This window comes from Rhinolophus ferrumequinum, chromosome 2, assembly GCF_004115265.2.
Source record: "Rhinolophus ferrumequinum isolate MPI-CBG mRhiFer1 chromosome 2, mRhiFer1_v1.p, whole genome shotgun sequence".
Lineage (NCBI taxonomy): Eukaryota > Metazoa > Chordata > Mammalia > Chiroptera > Rhinolophidae > Rhinolophus > Rhinolophus ferrumequinum.
Window position 1 is genome coordinate 28,229,709 of NC_046285.1, and position 23,728 is coordinate 28,253,436.

The 23,728-nt window shown below is 41.6% G+C and overlaps 1 protein-coding gene across 6 annotated transcripts in view; it reads left to right on the forward strand.

Moving 5' to 3' along the window:
* The first annotated feature begins 470 nt into the window (after nucleotides 1-470).
* ST3GAL6 (ST3 beta-galactoside alpha-2,3-sialyltransferase 6) overlaps nucleotides 471-23,728 on the forward strand; it is a 70,394-nt gene continuing 47,136 nt past the window's right edge. For 2 of the 6 annotated variants that reach the window (XR_004421182.1, XM_033088926.1), the window contains exons 1-2: nucleotides 1,058-1,403; nucleotides 19,209-19,359. Coding sequence is in view for 2 of the 6 variants with exons in the window: in XM_033088926.1 (XP_032944817.1) it covers nucleotides 1,245-1,403; nucleotides 19,209-19,359 (310 nt within the window). In the remaining 4 variants the exon portion in view is untranslated. Of the gene's footprint in view, nucleotides 885-1,057; nucleotides 1,418-18,805; nucleotides 19,010-19,208; nucleotides 19,360-23,728 lie in introns of those variants that run through there. The other 4 variants (XM_033088942.1, XM_033088950.1, XM_033088949.1 and 1 more) reach the window with 4 other exon arrangements.

Below are 23,728 nucleotides of genomic sequence, written 5' to 3' on the forward strand. Positions count from 1 at the left end.
AGAGCCACCTTTAAAATTACAAAATCTGTGTGTGTTACTTCAAAGGAAATTTGAAGAAAGAGAAAGGGATAGGAACTTTCTGAACCCTCTCATAGTGTTTGATTAGCAAAACTGGGAAAATAACAAGTACTGCCTCCTAAAGGCAGTTGTTAAAATTAAGACAAACATCAGAAGGTCCATCACAGAAGAAGGACTTTGTTTCAGTGCATGACACATTGCCCGCTTGAATTACACCCAAGGCTGTGGTTCTTCTCTCTGGGGTCATTTGATGGCATGTGATTATGATGCTACGTGCCCAAAGGCTGGAGCTATTAATTGAATGTTGCTAGACAAGGAATTATTTCACAAACACTGAAATTTAAGAAGTATTCAGAGCTATCCAAGTATGAGGGCATTACTAACATATGCTTTTCTTAAGGAAGAGCTACTTTAACAAGAAAAGAAAAAAAATTTACTTCCCACCTTCATTCTTCTCCCTAAAAAAAAACATCTCCAAAAGATAAAAAGCACTACTAACACATTCGTCCTTGAAAGGCAGAGTTCAGGAATTCTGGAGCTCTCCCAACACCCCTTCCTTCCTCCTAGGGACCAAACCTCCTGTCCAGTGTCACAGAAGTCCCCGGTGCTCCAAACAAATGTTTTTACTTCTGCCGTCCTCCAGCCGGGTGAGGAAGGGGAGTACCCGGGCCGCCCCTCACTTTCGCCCCGGCAGTTTTCCAGTAAAACCAGGGCGGTATGGGAGTGTCTTTTTGGCTGTGGAACTTGATCCTCCTACCTTGTCCTGAAGCCACCCGCTGCTTTTCCCCAGCCCTCCCTTCGTGGTGATTTTCCTCTCCGGGACGCCCTGCGAGGGCGCGCGGCTGGTGTCCCCCCCAGGCCGAAAGGTAGGGGCTCGGCTGCGCTCCTGACTCGCCACCCTGGGGACCCGGAGCTCCACAGCCTCCCTCTCCGCATTGCACCTTCCTCTGTGAACTTGGGGGCGGCTTGCGGCCACCGCCCATCTGGCTCCAGCAGCCGACCAGGAGGAGCTTCCCCGCGGCTCGAAGGCGCTCGGCACAGCCGCCTGTCAACCGGACCTGGGCGCCGCCGGCGGCGCACCGGCTGGCGGGCTCCCCGGACCGCAGGCGGCGCTGAGCCCTCCCCTGCTCCCCCGCTAGGTCTGGGGAGACCGAATCGTGCCCGCGCCGCCCCTGACCCGCGCCACCTTCCTCCGGTTTCCGCCGGCCGTGGGCTTCGGCGGCCCGATGCTGCAGGCGCCGCGGGAGAGGCAGCAGCCGGCTTGGAGTGAGCGGCGGCGGCGGCAGGCGGATCGCAGCGGGGCCCCCGCCGCGGAGCCGGGTACGCTCCTGCGGTCTCCGCGCCTGGGCCTCGGCGGGGAACTCTCCCCCGCCGGCTCGCGGCAGGTTTGCATGACCGGGTGAGGGAGGTTGGGGGTGCGAGGAGACCGAGTGCCCGACCCTGGTCGGGGAGGTCTGGGTCTGTGCTGCCCAGATCTTCGGGTTTTGCAGCCTCTGAGGCTGAGTGTCGCGGGTGGGGGCGCGCTGAGCAGACTGCCCCCGCGAGCACCTCCCATCCCAAGAGGTGGCGTGCATTCGCACCCCCTCTGCCAGAGTTTGGGGGGTGGGGGCACCCGAGGGGTGCTCGGATCCCCGTGCCAGCCCAGGAAGGGCGGGAGGGGCGAGGAGCCCGCGGGTGGTTGGAGGCGCGCGGGGAGCCGAGAAGACCTTGCTCTATGACCCCATTTTCTCTAATTGCAGGGGAGCGTGGGCGCTCGAGCGGTTGACGGGGTGACCGGCTCCTCGCTCTCTGTTTTCTTGTGAGAGCGGCTGTACGCTAGCAGGGCCGAGAGGTCTGCAAGGTTCCAATCTTTGACCTTAGAAAAAAATGTCCGAGAAACCCTTCTTCCCGCCACAGTAGAACGAGACCTAACAAAGCCGCTAGGCAGTTTGGGGGAAAGGGCGGCGGTGAGAAAATTGCAGTATTGGGGCTTCCGTTAGTTTTCAAGACAGGGAGAAGAAACTTGTCATTTTGAGGCCGCTTGTTCCGGAGCTCCCTGGCTCTCTCAGCCCCCTTTTGGTGTGCTGTTGTTTCGGCTTAAAAGAAAATTTATAAAAAGTGATTTCCAGAAACTGAAACGCAAACCACCTTTAATGATCTTCAGTAGAAAGGGGGGGGGGAGAGAGGTTGGGGGCAAGGGTCGGTGTGCGCTCTTCCAAGGCACTCTGTAAAAACCGAGTGAGAGAGGGCATGAGAATACCATTGTGCATGCCTGTGTATCAGAGACCACACAAGCCACAGATTCTCAACTCAAAGTCAAATGTGCCCTAAAGAGGAACGTCCTCTGCGTGCGATGATTAAGCAGGTAGTTAAGGAAACTGCGGATCAGCCGGGCGCTCCTCGCCCTCCGTGGCTCTATGGCCCCACGTTCACGCTGATCTTCAGGTCTCCGATGGCTCCCCTACTAATCTGGCCTAGATATTTAACTTTCTGATGTCCACGTTTCCATTCTGGGCTGCAGACCATGAAACTGTCTTTTTGTTTACGTGGAGATGTTAAATATTTGTGAAGATCTGGTCAGGCTGCCAGGTTATTTTCCGGTTCAGAGCATGCTGATTGGACGTTTGTACATTGGTTTGTGAGATGCTGCCTTTTGTATCAACGAGGACTGCTTTTCATACTAAGACCTGCAAAAGAGACACTTTTCGACTGTCTCCTTTGTTGTGTCCAAATAAGGCTAAGTGCCTTGGACACTTTAGATAATGGTTTATAACAGGGAACTTTTCTGGAAACTCTGTATTACCCTGATGGGATTTCATAAGCTGTCCTTAGTGTTCAAGTGCAGGGGGAAGATGAGTTCTTCACTAGTTGGGACTTCCCTTGGGCAATAGTCGCTGAGTGTCACAGCTGCAGGTTGTACCATATTTCCTTCTAATGGTGCAATAAAGTGACACTGCTATCGACTACGTTTCAGTAGAATCGTTGGAAATATTCAATTTGTTCTTATGCCTAAAACAATGAAAACCTTTGAAGCTCAGGGAGAAATAGACACCAGTGGCCAAATCACGCCTTAAGAGACATACCATTAAAAAACATCAGGCTGTCTTTTGTGAAAATTGTAATTCTCTGGTTTTCTCATTCTAGAACTTAGTGGCAGCTGTTTTCTTCTGATGGAGATATTTGTGTGTTCCACATCATGTGGAATATTCTGGGAAGGAAGTGAAATTATGCTCTATTTCCCATATTTCTCTGATAAGCTTCATCTACTAACCATGCCGATTACCACTTGGCTTCCATGGAAATTCCAGTTCCAACCAGGGTTGGGGACCAGAGATCTGTTCAACATATATTCTAGGTGATGCTTGTCAAGGAGGAGAGAAAAAGCAAGAAACTCAGGTGGCACCCACTGTGATCCCCGGTGTGTTCCCATCTGCTATTTTATTAAATCTTCCCAACAACACTATGAGACAGAATGTTCAGCCCCGTTGTATAGTTAAAAAAAACCTGAAACTGCCCCTAGGTGAAGTGACTTGGAATGGATCTCACGAACGTGTGCTTCCTCTCTGCCTTCCATCATTCCAGGAAGCCTCCACGGCACACCTGTTCACACATTCTTCCATTCTTTGTGTATAGCTTTCTCCTTTGCCTTGCTCTCGAGTTATGTATCCCCTGATCTGAACCAACTTTCGAAGTTACCCCTTAGGCTGGGCTTCTTAAAATCAGGTGGTCTGCTTACTATCCCTTTCCTTCTGATAGCTTCAGACTTTCACCAATTAGGCATCTTCTATCTTCTCCACATTTTTGATATGCCACTTAGGTGTGCTGTGTCTGGCCCAATTCAGGAGGTCATTTCCAATGGGTTGTGTTCCAGATGTTCTTTTCATTCTGAATATAGTCTCACTGGGGTTCCAACTCATTCTTCTTGCTTGGAAGACGTCTTCCCAGGACTACCTCTCCATCCTCATAGATGAAATTAATCTCTCTCTCCTGTTTATTCAAACTACAGTGGATAACAGTACACATTACAATCTCCAAGTGAACCCTTCTGGGTTAAAAATAAAAATGTATTTGATTTGCAGCAAGCTTGATGTGTGGAATACAATGTATGCATTGGACATTACAGGGTTTCAGTAGGATACTGTCTATGTAGTTCCGTATCAGGGTGTCAGAAGCCAGTTCTCTCACCGTGGGACTCAGTAGCGTCTCAGACTTGACAAGGAACTTGGCTGCTATGCTAATGTTGAGCGAAGAAGGGATGAAATTCTGGAGGTGAGGTTATGAGAGTAAAAGAGAGTAAGGATCAGTAGGATCTGAGTCTCTTCCCCATGTCCGTATTTCTTTTTCTTGGAGAGCTTTTGGTCATCCAGTGGGGAGCAGCCTGCTTACTGTTTACTGCACAGCTTTCTGCATCTGGCCAGGGACTTTCCTCTTCCTGAACCACTGGGAAAGAGGAGAAGGAGAGCAGTCAACCTGGAGGAAATTTTCTGGTCAGGAGCACCGAAAAGCTGACTGAAAAGGTTCTCTTCTTCCCCATCCTTTCATTCTCCTCCTTATACCTCTGACACATGTGCAAGAGGCATTTTGTTCAGTAGCATGTAATGATGGCCTTTGAAGTGTTCTTTGAAACAATGATTTACTTATTATCTGATTGGGAGTACAAAGATCCATAGGAGGTGAGGAGAATAAGGTCTCCAGACGAGGAGATGGCAGTGAAGCTGGAGATGCATGTCTGTGGGTCACAGTCATTGTGCTGGGAAGGAGGAGTGCCAGGGGAGCAGAGAGTGGTTCTTCAGTGGATCCTGGGTGACTCTCTGCATGGTCATCTATACAGTGGGATTTGAGATTCAGCCAATGTTTACTGAGTATCCACCACGTGACAGGAGATGTTCTAGATGTTGAGAGTGGGGATAGGGTGTACAGTGTTGAGCAAAACAAAGCCCCTGCTCTTACAGAGCTTCTGTTTTTGTGGGAAATGGAGCCATCAAACAAGATACAAATAAATGAAAAACATCTTTTAGGTAGGATGAGTGTTATGACAATACAGCATGGGGCTGTGCTAGAGAAGAGGTGGGGGAAGCTACTGTAGAGCAATCTGAATGCTTTTCTGAGGAGGTGATATTTGACCTGAGATGTGAACGGTGAGAGGTAGTCAGACCAGTGAAAAGCAGAAGGAAGAGCAGTCTAGGCAGAGGGAACAGCAACTGTAAAGGCTGATAGGCATGAACAAATTTGGGATGTTTGAAGAACTGTATGAAAAAGAGTGCAAAAGGGGAAGATAGGAGGAGATGAAGTCAGTGAGGAAGATGGGAGATAGCTAATGTGAAGGCTTCAAGTCTTAGAAAGGAGTGTGATCTGTGTTTTAATTAGAATGGGATGCCACTGGAGATTTTTAATTAGAGACTGACTCAGTCTTCCCCCATTGGCAATGGCTTTCCTGTCTCTCTCTGTCTCTCTCTTTCTCTCTCTCTCTCTCTCTCTCTCTTGCTCATTAGGTTTTTCTTCTACCTGTTAATTGGCCATCACTGATTTCCCCTTCCTTGCCCTAGGCCGGGGTTCGGACATATCCCTATAGAGCAGGGCTCAGAGGATCCTGGACAGCGTTCCTCTTATCTTCTGGAATAAATCCATATACTCAGTTTCACCTTCATGCGTAAAGGTCTCCATCACTAGCTCTGATATCTCAACCTTTCTCCAGACTGAGTAATATCTGGTTGTTTCTAAGAAGTCTCTCGGTTGGCTGGTGACATCTGAAGCTCAATATTAAAAATTAATTATTTAGTCAAATAAATCACAATTGATATCTTTTACAAGAGGTGATAACCTAAATAATCCAAAAGACTTGCTTTTTCCTGAACTCCAGCTCCTTCTCTCGCAGGCTCTCCTCTATGCAGTCCGTTATGGGAGGTTAATGCTCTTTTTAGAGTACAGTTTCAGTGAAAAATGTGCAAGACTCCTAATACTTCTCACGGGAATGTACTATGCCTGAGAATTTTCATTTCTGTTCGTCTTTGTAGATGCTCTTGGCAGTCTTAGAGTAGCTCTTGAATCATGAAAGTTTATGTCCAAGTTGATAAATCCTAGTAGCACCAGTGTATTAGAAATGAACAGAAAGTCCCAGGTTTTATCATTTATCCTTTGATTTCAGAATAGCTCTCCGTCACCGGTATATTACTCTCTGGGGAAGCTTGGTACACTCTTTAGAGGAAAAAATGGTTTTTAAGATTCTTTAGCCAGATGCCCTGCTCATCTATTAACTTACATTCTGAACATCACTAATATATGAGTACATGACAAATTTCAGCTTTTTGTGTCCGCTTCTTTCTAATTAATGTAGTGGCCTAAAATCTAGAACACATTTCTATTTGAGAGGGCAGCGATTATGTCTTCTCTTGTATACCCCCTGTACCCTGTATCTGGTCTAGTGTCCAGAACATTATAGATTGAGCAAACATTTGCCAAATGACTCATTCAGTGTCAATAATCTTAATATATTAGCTCAGTTATAACATCTTTATAATGATTATGACCATCTTTATAGCTAACTATTAGGATTATCAATTTGTCATCTCCAAATCTTTACCCATTGGAGAGAACAGGTGAAAGGTGACTTCATCCCTGTGGATTTGTATATATTAATTCAATTAATATATACAATTCGGTTTTGAGTCTTCTTTCTTTTTGAAAATGTTATACTGTATTTATGACAACAACTAAGAGAATGTTCTAAATGTCATCAGATGGATACTCTCAAGTTTGTTTTCAAATACAGCAAACTTTCAGTACATTTTTATGATTGATAATTTATGATCATTTGAGCTGGGTTAGTCTGGTTTGTGGTTACATTACTGAAGAAATGTGTGCCAAGCATGTGAATGACAAAATCACCTCCCTCTTTAATGAGTACCACAAACATCTTTCCGTCCACAGTCTCGTGCACTTGACTAGGCAGAGGTTTGCATTGTGTAACTTCCAGGGCTTATTACGATATGTCTTAGGTTCTGATAGTTGTCATTTAACCTCGTTTGAGACACAAACAAATGCCTTGGGAGTGAAAAGCATTCCTCGTCAAGATTGCCAGAGCTGGGAGGAGGTGGGGAGGAGTGCCTGGCAGAGGGAACTGAGAGAGAGGTGGTCATGCAAGCGGGAGACCCAGCTGTGGGCTGTTGGTGAGACTCCTAGTGACAAAGTTTCTCCCAAGGAATGTCGTCAGAGGGCATCCTCTTGGTTAATAGAGACATTCTGTGTTCATATTTCTTAAATTCTTTGTACTTAAAGGTTCCGCCTTTTAGATTTGTTATTTCCTGTCCCACAAGCACATGACGAGTCCTCCCCCAGCCCCCACCTGATTTTAGTTCTCAGAGAGGTTATCAGCCCACAGCTTCTAGAAGCTTGGTGGAGTTTTCCTCTTAGGACGGATCCTATTGGAAATATTTAGGCCAGCACCATGAAGGTGCTGCTTCTATTAAAATAAATAAATAAATTGTATACAAAATATAATAAGTGAAATAAAATAACATTAAATGTTTTTATTCAAATCTGTGCAACCCTTTTGTATCTATGAGTCTTTTACCCATTAAGGGATGGAAGAGGCAGAGATAAGGGAGTATGTACATTTTATATGTTCAGCAAAAAGCTAAAGAATAAAAAGACATTAGAGATTTCCTTTTAAATTTCCAGACTCCTTGTTCTGGACAATATAAAGTTAATATAAAATATAGATAATATGTAATAATAATTATACTATAATAGAGACAATATAAAGTTATAAAACTGCACTTAAACATTGGAAAATGGGTTATCCAGTTGCATTTGTAATAGAGCAATGACATGATAATCCAGGCATTTATTTAGGGTATGAATGAATTTTCAACTGCTTTTCAGCAACAGCAATTAATTTAATTTATAATTTAACTTAATGGACAGACTCGAAAAGTTAAAGGAACTCTCTTGTAAATGTAAATGATCTTTGTAAGGTAAAGGACCCTGCTGTCAAAATACTTTGGGTATTTGGAACCAATATTTTAGGTAAATGTCAAAGTAAGTTAGCTAATCACTCTTGTTTTATCCCAGGCATGCTACAAATAAATGAGAAATAATTGGATAGAAGCAGGATGTTAGGAGTTTTGTGTACTTGCTGATCATGAAGTACCTATAAATGTTTTCCAGGCACTGAGTTTGTTGGAGGACAAATGTGGTCCATCTATAGTACAAACACGGTTTTTACAGATTTGGTGGGTAGGGCTCATCTGCTTTAACCATAAAATAATATAATCATATTCTTATAAAAATTTTCTACCTAAGCTCTCCACCTATGACCACTAATATTCCTGTTTATGCCTCTTTTATAGTAACAGGTCTCTAGCGTGGTTTTCATTAGGGAATTCTTTTTCGGCTCAAAAATCCAGAGAATTTCTCCCACTGGTCTTTGACGTCTTTTGCCATTTCGTGTTGCTAACTTTCTTTGTACTGTTCTATTTGAACCTGTAGTCACTGTAAGACTTCCAGAGTTTCAGCTTGGGATGTTCTTTTGACACTCAGTACCTTTCTCCTTGCACTCCACCCTCCCTCATTGAGCCAGAATATAACCTGTGTTTGTTTTCTAGCTGTATGGCTTTTAACTGCATGACTCTAAATTCTGAATCACGTTTCTGATCTGTAAATTTGAAATAATTTCAAATTTAGTTAGTAAGATAATTAAAAAGTAAACACGTATAAATAGTTCAGCATAGCTTCTGCCAAATATCAAGCATTGAATCAATGTTACTTGCCATTATTACTATAACCCTATCATTAAATAACTATTATTATAATTTAATTCTTAAAATGTTAAAAATTAACTTTCTCTAGACATTCTTCCTCCCCACCCCCCTTTCTTCCGCCTTTCTTCTCAAGCCGTTGTTTCTCAGTCTAGTTGTGTAGGACACAGCTCCCTGGCCCAGGACACAGCTCCCTGGCCCATGCTGGTATTATGAGCCTTGCGCTACCCTTGGGTCAGCTGCTCACGGCAGCTGCTCACCGCCGGCCACCAGTCACTCATGGCGGCACCCGGTAGCCTACAGCAGTCCATGGCAGCTCATGCCAACTTCCAGTTGCTCACGGCAGCCCAGCTCCAGGGAGAGCTGTTGGTCATAATCTTAGCTGTAGAGGGCACAGCTCCCTGGCCCATCTGGGAATCAAACCGGCGGCCTTTGGCATGGGGAGCAGGGTGCTCCAACTGCCTGAGCCACTCAGCTGGCCCTAGACAGTCTTTCTGTTTGACCTTATCTAGCTCTATGTTTTACTCAAGTTTGTTTCCTTTTAGCACCTGACTTCCCTTTGGACTCTATTAATATTTTCATGTTGTATTTTTTAATTATTCTAAAGTAAGCAGCAGCAAATATTTGGGTACCTATCATGTGCCAGGCACTGTGCTATTTATAATATACAGATTGGTGGACACACAGTGGAGGGATGCAGTGTGTGTGTGTGTGTGTGTGTGTGTACATGTGTACATGAGATTGTGGAATTGGGGATGAAATCTGTTTGTTGAATAGCATTATGAGTACTTCAGAATAAACTAGGGTTAAGAAGCAAAAACGACTTTATTCAGATGTCCATTAAAAAACTTAACATCTTTTAGTTTGAGTTTTTTTAATAGTTTAAAAAAACATGATAGCTACAATTATCCCTATTCTTGAAACAGTGTAGGCTTTTTCTTAGACACTCTTCTATCCTCATCCAAATGAGAGGTGGAGGTAGAAAGGGAAGTCCTCCTTGAAGAACAGAATCCCAATATATTACTCTAATTTATGGCAGGGATGGAGAGGCTGGGCGGTGAGAGGGAGGCGGGGAGGGAACGGCAGCAGGAACAGCATGATCAAAGGCACTGAGGCATGAAACAGAGAGTACGACAGAATTGTGCGAAGCTTGGTGCTCTTAGAGCATAACATTCAAAGTCAAGCATGTTAGGAGATGATGCAGGAGAGACTAGGAGTCTGCTCGATCAGACTCAGACTCCTATGGCCTATATGTTTATATCTCCCTATAAGGCAATGTGTCTACATAGGTCTATATAGGCGATTGATAACAGGCAAATTGTGTACGTTGCTTCTGAAGCTGGACTTGGATTTACATGTGGCACGGAGTACATCTCTTCCATTTGCTGTTTTCATAAGACAATGATGGAACCATCGGTTACGGCCATGTATCATAGATGTTAGAGCTCTCACTTTTAATAACCCAAGTGTTTAAAACTAAACATAATTTGAGACTTCAGAAGCATGGGATTCTCTATGAACTTTGAGACTAGAAATGAGCTTCGGCAGGACAGAGACATCCAGGAAGAACAGTATGGAGGTTCACTACAAATTCATGGCCTTCTTTCAGCGCCTCTGTAATAGTTTTTGCAGAATAGAAAGCCAAGTGCGTCCAGTCACAGCTTCATTTTCTATGAGTAGGTGCTTGATAATTTGCATGTAAAGTTGGGATCAGTATTTTATTTTTATTTTTCTGTTTACACTGTAATTAACTTTTGGCTTCCTTCTCCTCTCCCCTCTCGTTTTTAAGACATCATTCAATTCTTAATATATCAGTATATTAGTCAGAGTATACGCAATATCTGGTGTTAAATGTCTGACTTATATTTAATTCCAGAAAATCTTACATGTTTTCACTCCAAAACTATGTTCCCTACTAAGTCTGAATGGTGTCCAATATATTTCAACTTTGTCTTTTGGTGTTGATTTCTCTGGCTAGGAAATTAAGCAATCGGACCCAAAATATCCTAACCTCAAGAGCTTAGAATTCCCAGAGAAGAGTTAGATGTGAAAGAAAAAACACTGGAACTTACTCGAACTGTAATTAGTGTGAAAGTGGAATGTGTGGGAGAGCTCTGCAAGGATGCTAGGAAGACAGAGGGCAAAGCGAGAAGTGTCTTAGCCCGTTTCCTGCACTGTCGAGGGGAGAATATGCCCTTAATACGGGTCTGTGCTTATCAAACAATTTTTTTACTCATCACCCATGGATTTACCTATAGAAGCTGCCAATCTGCCAGTTCAAACATATTGACTCCTTGGCACTTATATTTTTCTAGTTACACACCAGCCTGAACCAGCAGGGCTGAGCAGATAGCTCTTGGATTGTGGATCCAGATAATGCCCCTCTTGAGGGTCTACCTTGGCTGCCAAAACCCCTATTTCTCAGGCAGCTCATCTTCTCTAATGTTTTCTAAAGTAAAGGTGTAATGGAAATATAGCAGGCGTACAGAGGAGTACACAAACCCTGTATGTCCTCCATTTCCTCCCCGTGAACATACCTATGTAGCCGGCCTCCTGACATTATCTGCCCTCCAGAAATGTACCACATGCTCCTCCCGTCACAGCTTCCCTCCTTAAGTGTAATCTCCAGTCAGACTCACCACCATCGGGTAATTTTTCGCTGTGTCTCTTTAACTTGAATTCCCTCCCAGGCGTTCTGGATGGCTCTAGAGTATCAGAGTCCTGCTGGCTGAGGGTGAGGCCTGGGCACCCCAAGAAGGGTGTATAGGTTGAACAGTGCCCTCTCCAAAGACATGTTGAAGGCCTCACTCTCAATACCTCCGAATGTGACCTCATTTGGAAATAGGGTCATAGCAGATGTATGTCATTAGTGAAGATGAAGTCATGCTGGAGTAGGGTGGGCCCCTAGGGCAATATCATCGGTGTCCTTATAGGAAGCATCCATGTGAAGACAGACACAGGGAGAACGCTGTGTGAAGACGGTGGGTTGGAGTGATGCATCCATAAGCCAGGGAACACCAAGGACTGCCAGCAAGCCACCAGAAGCTAGGAAGAGGCAAGGAAAGAATTCTCTGTACAGGTGTCAGAGGCCCTGCCGACACCTTGGTTTTGGACTTTTAGCCTCCAGAGACAATGTACTGTGTGACAAGTGTATTGGAAGGCAATACACTTCTGTTGTTGTATTGCCCCATTTGTGGCACTTTGTTCTTGTAGCCCTAGGAAATGAACACAGAAGGTTTGCGGTGGGCCTCCTTTCCTGACCCCTTCTCTCTACATCCCCCAGAGTGCGCCTGGCCCTCGGTCCTGGAATTGCCCAGGCTATACCCTGTCCAAGAGGCTCCTGTCTGGACTGGCTCAGAGGGCCCTCTCTTGCCCCTGGTTGCTTCCTGTCTGTGATGTGCCCTGTAGGAAGACAGAGGTTTCGGTTTCATTCTACGGTGTTTTCTTCACTCTGCCCTTCACTAGCGTTTTGAGACCTTGTACCCTTTGGTTTCCTGACATGCCCCAGAGCAAGCCTTGCAAATCAGCCCTCCGTGCTTTCCTATCTAATTGTCTATCTGGGTCTCTGCTGAGGAGTCCTTACCCAGCTTCCCGGACCCAGACTCGGGCCACAACCTCATCCAGTTTTCCCCAGTTCCTCTGCTCCAGAATCCTCTTTAATAGGAAAATCAATGAGATTTTATTTTGTAAAGGAAGTTCCTATTTTCAAATAGTTTGGCGTGTTGTAAATAAAGGTTTCATTTTGGTCGACTTAAGCCTACCCAAGACCAGTTCTCATTGGAGAAAATAAGAAAGCCCTCAGATCAAAAAGCAGCCCAACAATTCGGCTTTCGTTAGTAGTAAGGAACTATGCAGAGCATGCCGGATGGCGGGGCACTCTCTTCAGAGGACTGGTTTTACACTGCCTTACAATTTGCCAGTCATGCCCGGCAGAGTCTCTGGTGTTAGGGAACCCTGTGGTGAACTCCCCAGGGTTACTGCGCAGACTCACGGCACTTCCTGTGCTCTTCCTTTGTGCCCTTCCTTCTTTACCTAGGGACTCGCTGGTTAGCCTTTTGTCTGCAATGCTCTCAGCGCAGACTCATGTCCATAGCCTGACGTGTCCAAAGCCGAGCGTGATTGCAGTGTAGATGTGCACTTCTAAATTGCCTCTTCCTTTCGGTTCAGAAGCCTTCGCTTATGCTAGTAACTATGAGGACGTATCCAGGAAACTTTAAAAAATCACAAACGTGGGAAGTTTCAAAATTTTAAGTAACCCTGGTTTTCCTTTCTGGTCTATTTGTGGTTCCTTAGTCTCTTGCTAAGTAAGCCTCTTTCAACATCTACTTCCTGCTGCTTATACTACATATTAGTATTTATATTTGCCCTCTGAGGGGGAAGTGCAAAAAGGTGCATGTTTTAGTTAATCGTCTATACTGTATAAGGTACATATTATGTAACTGGAAATAATAAAATAGTATACTTTCAACCTGTAGTTAAGAAGATGTTGGGTGTATTCAATTGTCTGTGTTTAAAAGTGTGGCTATGTGGACTTTCTTTTAGTACACCATGCTTTCTCAGCTCAGACAGACCTTGCACCCTGAAATCTTGCACCATGTGACAGATGGGTAATAAGTATCTGTTGGATGGACGGATGGATGGATGGATGGATGAACTGATGACTAAATGGATGATGGTGCTGCCCCATCTGCTTGGCCACTTATTTCACTGAATCACGGGTAGGATAAATTTCAGTTGAGTTCACTGCTGCCTTCTGAAGCCTGGGAGGGTTTTCATAAGCCCAGGAAGGTTTCTTGGGCTGGAGGTCAGAGATCTAGAAGAAGTGATATTTCCTTGGCGGGCCTATGGAATGTGCAAAAACGTTTGGCTAGTTGTTTTTGAAAATGAAGCCAAACAGTCTGTCTGACTCCATTGTGACGCCCCAGTGGCCTGGAGTTACTGCTTTCATTGGAAACCCGGATTTTTTTTTTACTTACCTTCTTGCGGATGGTGTGCACCTCTTTGGAAATCTATTAGAAGAGAACTCTTTTCCCTTCCTCCCAAAGAGAAATGCCCTCTTCAAATTTTCTTTTGCATTTTTCTAGACAAGGTTATTTTATAGTGTGAAGAATGCAGCCACTAGTAAACAGTTATCCATATTTTAAAACATCTGCCTTGTGAGGTTTTCCCAGATTCTTTTTCCTAAAAAAATAACATTGAAGGTAATGGGAATCCCATAGATGGGTTTTCATATATTTGTAGACTTGATTTCGGTTTACAATTGATAATAAACCTTGTTAGGATGACCTTGAGTTAAAATGTTTCATTAATGAAAATAAGGACATACTTATAGTCACACTGTTTATAGCTGTAACCACTTGAAATCAAAATTCAGCATTTTATTGCTTTGTTGATTTGTATGCGTTATCCAATATTGACTCTGGCCCATAGGAGGCACTTCTCAATCCTTTGATTCTAAAGAAAATTTTGCTTATCTTTCCATCGTGTTGTGCCTTGGACTGTTTTCTGGTCAGAACACAAAACAAAGCTTTTCCAGAGAAAACTTTGGTTTATCTACCTGCTCAAACACTGATTTTTTTTTTTTCCTTGCCTGGTTATCAGGAAGCAAAGTAGTTGTATAAAGACTTTCTACATCTACTATCTCTTCAATATGTTTTATTTTCAACAGGATTATTATAGCTTTACTTTCACTAGGAATTTATTTTCTCATTTAAAATACTGTTTACTTTTTCCCTTTTCAGAGATTCATAGTGTTTTATATAGCTAGGTCTTTTTATGTTACTTGAATTATTAAAGTTTTATGTTTTAGGGAAAAAAACCCCTCTATTTTAACTGAAATTTCTATTAACTAATGTCATCTCAATAAATTTAATTTAAAAAAGAAACTGAAAAAAAAGAAATTTCTATTTGAAAGTATTTCTAGCAATTTGTAAGATTCAGTGGCTTTGTAAACTTGTTTTTCTAGATTGGTAAAAAGAGATTTGGCTCCAAAATGACATTTCGATAAGCAGTTCTCTGAAAACAACCTAAATGTCTACTGGTAGGCAATGGTTAATTTTGTAATATATTTAGTTAATAAGAATACAGAACTCAGAATGAACTAGACCTTTATGTATCAGTGTGGATGGACCTCAAAACCAAAGGTGTAGAGTGGAAAACACAAATTTCAGAATATTATACTTTTGTTACATAAATGTTAGATATCACTGAAAACAACACTGTATACCATATAATCTTTATGAATGTGTGTGGGTGTTTGTATGAATTAAAAATGGACTGGATATCAAATTCACTACAGTGGTTGCCTCTGGGAGAAGCGGAATAGGGATAGGAGGAACATAAACCTACATTTGGAAAAAATCCCTGAGAAGATACCATTATTTTGGTTTTTGGGTTCATGGGCATTTGTTGTATTAACATACCTACCTCTATTAACATTTTTGTAATAAAATGTCCACGTAATATTTCCTAAGGAAATAAGTTCCCATAAGGAGCCATACGTTTATCATGACCCGAGGAATGAGACTGAAGCTGTTGTAATACATCTATATTTCACGATGATATTCTGTGAAAAATGAAAGTTGACAGAATGAATCTTGAGCACGAGGAAAGCTCCAAGTTCACCTGGCTCCTGGAAGCTATAATAGCTTACAGATTAAGACTGAAGCAGACTGCCTAGACCTGACCCTGGCTTTGAGACCTTTTAGCTTTGAGATCTTGGACAAGTCAAGTTCGCTAAGCCCCAGTTTCCTTATCCATAGAGTGAGGGTAACAGTGCCGGTCTCAGCATTGTTGTGAGGCATATATGAGTTCGTGCATGCAGCAGGCATTCAACAAAGATTAAGTATTATTATTTTCATCATCACTCTGGCTATCAGCAGCCTCAATTCTTTCAGTATACTGTTTTTATTCTCACCTTAGAATCTTTGCAAATGCTCTTTCCTCTGCCCGGAATGTTTTCCATTTCCACCCTAATTTCATCTGTTCACTCTTTCTCAGAGGAGTTCTGTGCGAATTCTCTCAAACTCTTCAGAAAAGCTTCCTGTCCTTTCCCACTTGGGTCAGTTCCTACTCAAACCACAATTGTACTTTAAACGTTATTTGTGAACTACTAGCTGTTTTCTACCTCTCTCCTGGATTGTAAACTGTTTTTCTTCTTCACGGCTGTATCTTCAGTGCTTCGAACAATTTCTGGCATAGAGTGGCATCGGGAAATTATTTATTGGCTAAATCAGCAAAGTTACCCCAGAAGATGAAAACTTCAGTTAATTTTTTTCAGAAAATGAATTTGACTAAAGAATTAACCTACTAGTATATTAAGAAATAAATCTAGGATTATATAATTTTATAAAAAATATATATCGCATGTATTGGTTTATTTGTAATACAAAATCATAAGGTACCCCAAATGAAGATTTGCACCATATTTGGAATTTGGTTTTAGAGGATCATCTGATGGATGCTAATATGAGTTTATTTTCCGTTGCTGTGGAAAGCAGGAAAATTTCCAACACTTTAATCTTAAGATTTGATTTGTTTATCTGATTGTTTACCCTCAAGTTAACTCACGTTTTTCTTTCAAAAACAGCAAAAGAGGCATTAACAAACAGGAGATATGGTATTTCCCAGGGAGCCGAATAAGCTGGGCTCATTCAGAATAAACTGATGTAATAAGTAGTTTGAAAAAAGGGCTTTTGTAAGTCAGAGGGAATGTAATTTATAACTTTTAAGCAAACTAAAACAGTAAATCCATTGGAAGGGGGACGCTCAGAGTCAGGAGGAAAGGCAGGAAACTGGTTCCCACTTAGTTGTGGGTTTATTTAGTCTGGGAGAGGAACCTAAGAATTCTTTAAAATTTGAGGCAGATCTGTGGGTTCAGATATTAGCATATTTCTCCAGGAAAGACATCACAGAGGATTTTGAACTGATGCAAGACCCAATTTATTAGATAAGTAGGGGAGCAGAGCAAAAATATAAGCAAGCAAGAAACGGGGACTTTCAGAGCATTGAAGGAATTTTTATGACCGAGATGGATGGAAGGAAGGTGAAATTCCAGGACTGGGAAAATAATGGGAGAGACCTCTCTCCTCCCTACCTTTAGAGACCCACAATTTTATAACAAAAATCACTGGGAAACATTACTGAGTAGCCATCTTTTTTGTTAACTGTAGTATACTGAAATCATAAGTAATTGCATTTTTGAATACATAATCATTCATTCATTCATTCATTCATCAGAACACATTTATTTGGTTTCAATTATTTGCCAAGCTTATAGTAAAAGCATCATTTTTTAAATTTTTAATGGAAGTGAACTATCTCTTTCTTAGAATTAGTGCAAAATTAGTTATTGCTCAAAAGTATGACCTGGAGATACTAAGTATGACCTTGGTACTGCAAGATACCAAGATACAAACTTTTTTGGAAATTTGAATGTGTGGACTCATAAAACCCCGCTAATAACCATTTAACCTATTTATTAATCATCTGCCCCCAAATCAGGTGGAGGGGACTTTCGAAGTCATATGGTTAGGAGACGCTGTGCACTTTGGGAAACTGGTTTAAATAACATCCTGATATTTGTAATCAAGCTATATTCTTGACACCCAAGACCCACAGTCTTGACCCATAGTATTGGCACCACTTGGGAACTTGCTAGAAATGCAGATTCTCAGGCCCCATCCACCCCTCCTAAATCAGAATTGACATTTTAACAAGATGCTCAGGCTATGCCAATGGACATTAAAGTTTATTATTAAGCATTGCTGTCCAAATCCTTCCCAAGTGGTTTTTAGAACAGACCATCTTTCCAAACAAGTGACTCATTATCCAACAATGCAACGTGTAGTATTTTCAGGCAACCTAAATGTTAGCTTGTTCTTCCGCAGGAGCTCAAACCCAGCTCCTTGTATATTGCATTCACTGGCCATTGCTTAACCACCTGGTAGCCTTCAGAACCTCACTAATGTCTCTTCTTCATGAAGGTCCTCCAAACGTGAGAATGGGCTATATTGTTTCCTCCCTTGATTTAAGCTTCTTCAGGTGTAACTAAATCCTCGTTACCCCAGTTTTTCCTGGTATGACAGTGAGGTTTCTTTACCCACCTATTCAGAGTAGATAATCTTTTAAAGAGCCCTTCCAGCTTTAGAATTCTGATTTCACCTTTACTCCAGCTAAGTAGTAGTGGGTAGAAGATGATAGAAACCCAGGAGCTGTACTTTTTATTCATGTACAGAGAATTATGCCGAGGCACCAGTTTATCCATAATTTCCTTAGGTTCAAAATTCTGTCTCCTGGTGGATACTTCTATTATAGAAATAGCTACTAAAGAGCCAGTGCCTGGCTTCTAATTTCTATATGGGTCAGTTAGCACTTCAAACGTGAAATGCATATAGAAATATATGAAAACAAGCATTTTCTGTTTCTCTGTAAATTGTAAGATTTAAGATTTTAGTCTTAAGATTTTAGACTTTTAAGCAAAAACATCCCTATAATCCACAACTCAGCACATCAATTGATTTTGTTTTTCTCTAATGGCTTTCAGTAATGTGTTGCACACACATACATTGAACACACAGCAATAATCTCCGTGTACTCAGCTTTTAAAAGTTTTCTTTCTTTACTTGGTAGAATCTAAATTTTTTTTTCACATTACTACATGATTTTCATTATAAAGCATAAGTGCTTCCTTATTGTAGGTCATTAGTGATCACAAGTAGCTTCTGAAATAAAATACTGCCATATTTTTGTGGGTTTTGTTTTTGTTTCCAAAGAATTTTTTTTAAATAACATATTTTCTGCTAACGTAAGAAATACAGAGCATGCCGCTTTTTGGTTTTGCTTTTGTTTTTATATCAGGGTTAGTCTTTTGTAAGAAAAGCTGTAACAGGAACGTTTTGAGGTGTTTTTTTTTCAAAATGTTTTTGAGAAAGTGACCACAGCACATTCTTAAACTAGTTGCTCTTCTAATTTCTCCATGCTTCCTCTCCCCTCATTTTCTTCTAGATATTTTTATTCTCCTTGACCTCCTCCTCATTCTCCTTTCTCCCTCCCTTTCCTTCCTTCGGAGCAACAGCAACTTCTCTCACCTCCGCACTTAACAATAAAGCTGTGTGTATGAGTGGAAAGAAGCTGAAAAATAAGACAGATGGTTCTTTCATTACCAGGTTGCTTTGGATTAATTGAGCTGGATATGTTATTTTTTTCAAGGAGACGGAGCTGAAGCTGGTGGATAACCAGTCATGGACTACAGCAATGTAATATATGCTGCTGGTTTGGCTGTTGGAGTTTTTTGTTTTTGTTTTTGGTCATTTCATCATCCTGTAAAGCATTTTGGGAGGGGTCAGGAGTGAGTTTACTAAAATAGTGTTTTCATTAAAATGTTTGTAATAATTAAAATTGTTCTCGGGTAGCTGAGCCATTCTTATAAGCATGCTACTTTGTGTTTTCTTTCAGCACTTGCAAGTGAAAAAGCAGCGCAACCTCTGCCATCTTAGATGGTTTCTAGTGGAGGGGCTCCGACAATTTAGCAGACGGCCCAAGTATCACGACATCTTTCACCTTCAGGAACAGAGACCTTGGGGAAACAGATTCCTTCAAAGTGCAGGTAAGCAAAGGCAACACTGCCATTGTCTCCGACTTCTTAGGTATGAGTTTGAACACTTGAAATGTTCTTTTACTGAAACAATGTTTCTACCTCTAGCAGATGACTTTAAAATACCCTCTTCTTTGTATAAAGGGCCTATTAATTTATCTCTTACTACTTTACTTTGTGGCCAGAGGACCTTTGGGACTCTTAATGTAACCAGTGACTCTTTAGCATACCCCAAAGCTGAGCTATGGATATTTTTTCACTACTTTTTTTTTTCATTAGTTGCAGGTAGAGCAGATGGAAGTTTTAAATATTATTTTTATTCTAAATCTGAATGGGTCTTATTGGGAACTATTTTAAACCAAGATGGAAGTGAAAGAGGAAGAAGATTCTTAAGTTGAACATTACATGCATCACAATTATTGTAGAAACTGCTATAAACAAACTGTGTAAATTTGGGCATGATGCTTGCCCTCTCTGGGCCTTATTTTGGAAATGGAATGAACTCTAGTTCCCTCTCTGTCTTTAAATCCTACAATTAATAATAATTTCATTAAAGTACCTTAATACAATTTTTAGGCATATTCTTCTTAGTAGTATTCCTCTGCAAATTTAAGACACCAATTTATACAATTTATAAATTTATTCTGAAAAAGCTCTGGAGTGCAAATGTCCACCAGGAATTAGCTCCATGTTTTACCCATGAATCCATTTAGTCTTTCTGACTTAAGGTTTATTAAAGAACAGTTATTCTAATAGTGGATTTGTTACACTACTGTTTCATTTGGAAATCCTTTTGTGAAGGACTGAGAACCTTATTGACTGAGAACCTTATTGACTGAGAACCTTGTGCTTCGGTGGTACTAGCAAATGTGGGCATTGATGATAGTTTTGGGATTTAGTCCTTGGGAATCTCTTGAGCTCCTCATTATTGAAACCGAGATCATTCATTTGTGGTTTCAAAGCCCTTCTCCGGTGTCTTGAGCCACTGGGCTTGCAGAACTGAGACGATGAATGTCCCTAGGCTGGAGGTAGGGCTGGATCTTCAGGTTTCTTACTGCCAGAAACAATTTAATGGAATCTGGGTTGTAATCCTCTTGGTGATTTGCGCAACTGCCATTGCTGTCAATATTTATATCGCCTGGCATCAAGAACGTGGAAATATTTTGAGTCTTTATAGCATAATGGTGATGGGCACAGGTTCTTTTGTGAGCATGGGTTCAAATCTCAGCTCTACCACTTACTACTTGGGTATCCTTGGGTACGTTATAACTTCTCTGGGCTTTTTAGTGCCTTCATTGGTATGATAGGGATGACAGTAGTACCTTTCTTAAAGGGTGGTTCTGAGGATTGACAGAATTATACATCTAAAGCATTTAAAATAGTTGTCACCTAAGCGTTCAGAAAATTTAAACTCTTTATTGCCATCTGTTGCAGTGATTATTGCTCTGCCTCCATTCTCTACTCCAGGGCTGACAAATACTCAACTCTTCATTCCTGCCTTGTTAGACATTGCTGGTTGAACTTGGTATTTACTTCTGAACCCCGAACACAATATGTGAATCTTTCTCAGCACTATAATGGATCCAAATCAGAGTGTGAAATGAAACCAGTTTGCCAACTCAGGTTATTTGTAGAGTTCTTGATTTTATTTCTTGCTTCAAGACATAAATTTGATATGCTGATTACAAATCAGGGTTATTTGTTTGCTTTTATTATGACACAGAGCAGTTTTATTATGAAAAGCATAAAAAAGTGTTGGCTTCTATAGCCAGAAATAGGGCCTTAATTTTAATATGAGTTTTGCTAATGAACTATCTTGAATGCCTTTTATTTCATATTCAGAAGCAGATGAGCAAGGCTTCCTATCACACAATACTTTGAAATGTTGAAATGAATGTGCAGAAATAATAGCTAGCATAGTCATCGAAGCTTAATTTATTGAGGCTATTATTCACATGATGTCATGAGTTCTTTAGGCTTTTTACCAGGATGTTATGAAATTAGATTTTTTTAGTGAGGACTTGGTGTATGGGCAGCTAAAACTTTGTTCATTTTAAAATAAGAATTAAAACAAGATTAGGAGAGTCCTTACCATGTGCCAGACATTTATCTAAGTGCTTCCTATTTACTACTTACAATGGCTCTATCAGGTAGCACCATGATTCCCATTTTACAGCTGAGGAAACTGAGGTATAAAAAAATTAAGCAACTTCCCAGGGTCATACAACTAGTTAGAGGTAGAGCAGAGACTCAACCCCAGGATGACTGATAAGCAAGCAGGCAACCTTAATACCTAATTATGCTGCTACCTACGAGAATGACTTGAATGGAAAAGATGAAAAGACGGAAGGGCCAAATTATAGAAGTCTTAACTGCCAGGCTAAGTGATTTTATGTTTATTTGGCTGACAATGGGAAGACACTGAAGGCTTTCCTATGGGGTGGGTGACAAAATGAGAGCTGGGCTCAGGATTTTACCACAGGTGCAGCCTATGGGCTGTTTAAAGGGAAGAAAGATTAGAGATTATTGCTGGTAGCTGAGAAGTAATGAAAACGTGGGCTTAGGAAACCGGATTAATAGCTTGAAAACACCTACCTCCGACCTGTAGTTAGGTGTGATGAGGAGGAAGAACACAGGCAGAGAAGTTAGAGGAGTGAAACCCAGGCCCGTGCAGTACCACCCAACGGAGGTGGTTCAGGAATTGAAAACCACAGAGAGCAACGGAATGAAACAAAGACTAGTGGGTTATTATTGCACACCCATGATGATACCGGAATCGTTCTGGAGGGGAATCCACACAAAAATGTCCCCCTGTGCTACTGATGCTGCCGCTTATAAGTGAGGTAACTTTTGACATGTTTTTAAAGTTCTTCTAAGTCTTGGTTGCCTCTTCTGTAATATGGTGACATAAGACCGTACTCTGTTTAAATGCCCTGAACTCTTGCGGTCTTTCTAGCTGTAAGATCTGTAATTCTTGGGCCCAAATTGTGAATAGCAGTAATTGGAAATATTCTTGTAAAGGCTTGGCTGGTGGTTCAGCTGGCACTTTTAGGTGAATCAGAAGGTGATGCAGAACGAAGTGTGTGTCCTGTAGACTTAAGTGTGTGTCCTATAGGTGTAATCTGACAGGAGTATCGTAATGATACTGGTAGTACATGAAGGATAAGACTGAAAACAGTATGGGAATGAAAATTTCTAGGGAAATTACAAAGAAACCACAAACGTCCCCTAGAATGGTCAGGGAAAGTTTTCTCGAAGCCACTTATTTTCTTTTTCTTTTCTTCCTTTTTTTTAAATTGGGGAATAATTGGGGAACAGTTTGTTTTTCCAGGACCCATCAGCTCCATGTCAAGTCATTGTTTTCAATCTAGTTGTGGAGGGTGCAGCCCACCAGCCTATGCGGGAACCAAACTGGCGATCTTGGTGTTATGAGCACTGCGCTCTATCCACTCAGCCAACCTGCTGCCCACTGGTGGTTCAGTTCCAAGCTCAAGGCATTGTTTTCAATGTAGTTGTGGAGGGTGCAGCTCACTGGCCCATGTGGGAATCCAACCGACGACCTTTGTGTTATCAGACTGCGCTCTAACCACTGAGCCAACCGGCCGCCCCAAACCGCTTATTTTCGAAGAGAGCCTGAGTAACTTCTTTAGAGAAAATTCTGTTGATTAGAAATTTTAAAGGTCAAGCCCAAAAGAGATAGCATGGAATTTAGAATGAGCTTTCAGTTCCTCTCAAAAACTATTTTTTGTGTGAAGCCCTGACCCTCTCAGTTCCGTATAATTCCTTTTTTCCTTTGACCTCTAGCACTGCTTCTCAAACACACAGATCACCTCTTAAAATGCAGATTTGACTCAGTGGATCAAGGTGTGGAGCTGAGATTCTGCATTTCTATCAAGTGCCCAGGTGACGCCAGTCGTGCTGGTCCATGGACCACACTTTGAGCAGCAGGGGTCTAAACCACTTAGCTTTTCTTCTCACAACAGATAATCATCCTCATTTTGAAACAGTGTAATTTAACTCCCTCCCCAAACTGAATTCTGTTCCCCCTCTCCTGAAGTAGATGAGTACATGTGCATAATGAGTGCTAGATATTAATAAATTAATGAATATTTACCTCTGTCAGTGGTTTGTGTTATTCAATGATGTCAATAGTTTGAATTGTTATAGATAGAGGCGTTTTCCTCTTAACCGAGAGATTGAAGCAAATCTGTTGTTCAGAAATAGGCACTAGAATGCAATATAAGATTTTCATATAAATTTAAACATGTATCTACTGTATGCCCCATGAGGACAAATGCCCACCCAAAGACTTGTACTTGAATGGCCAAGGTAGCTTCACTTACAATAACCGAAAACTGAAAAGGAACCAAATGTCTATTAG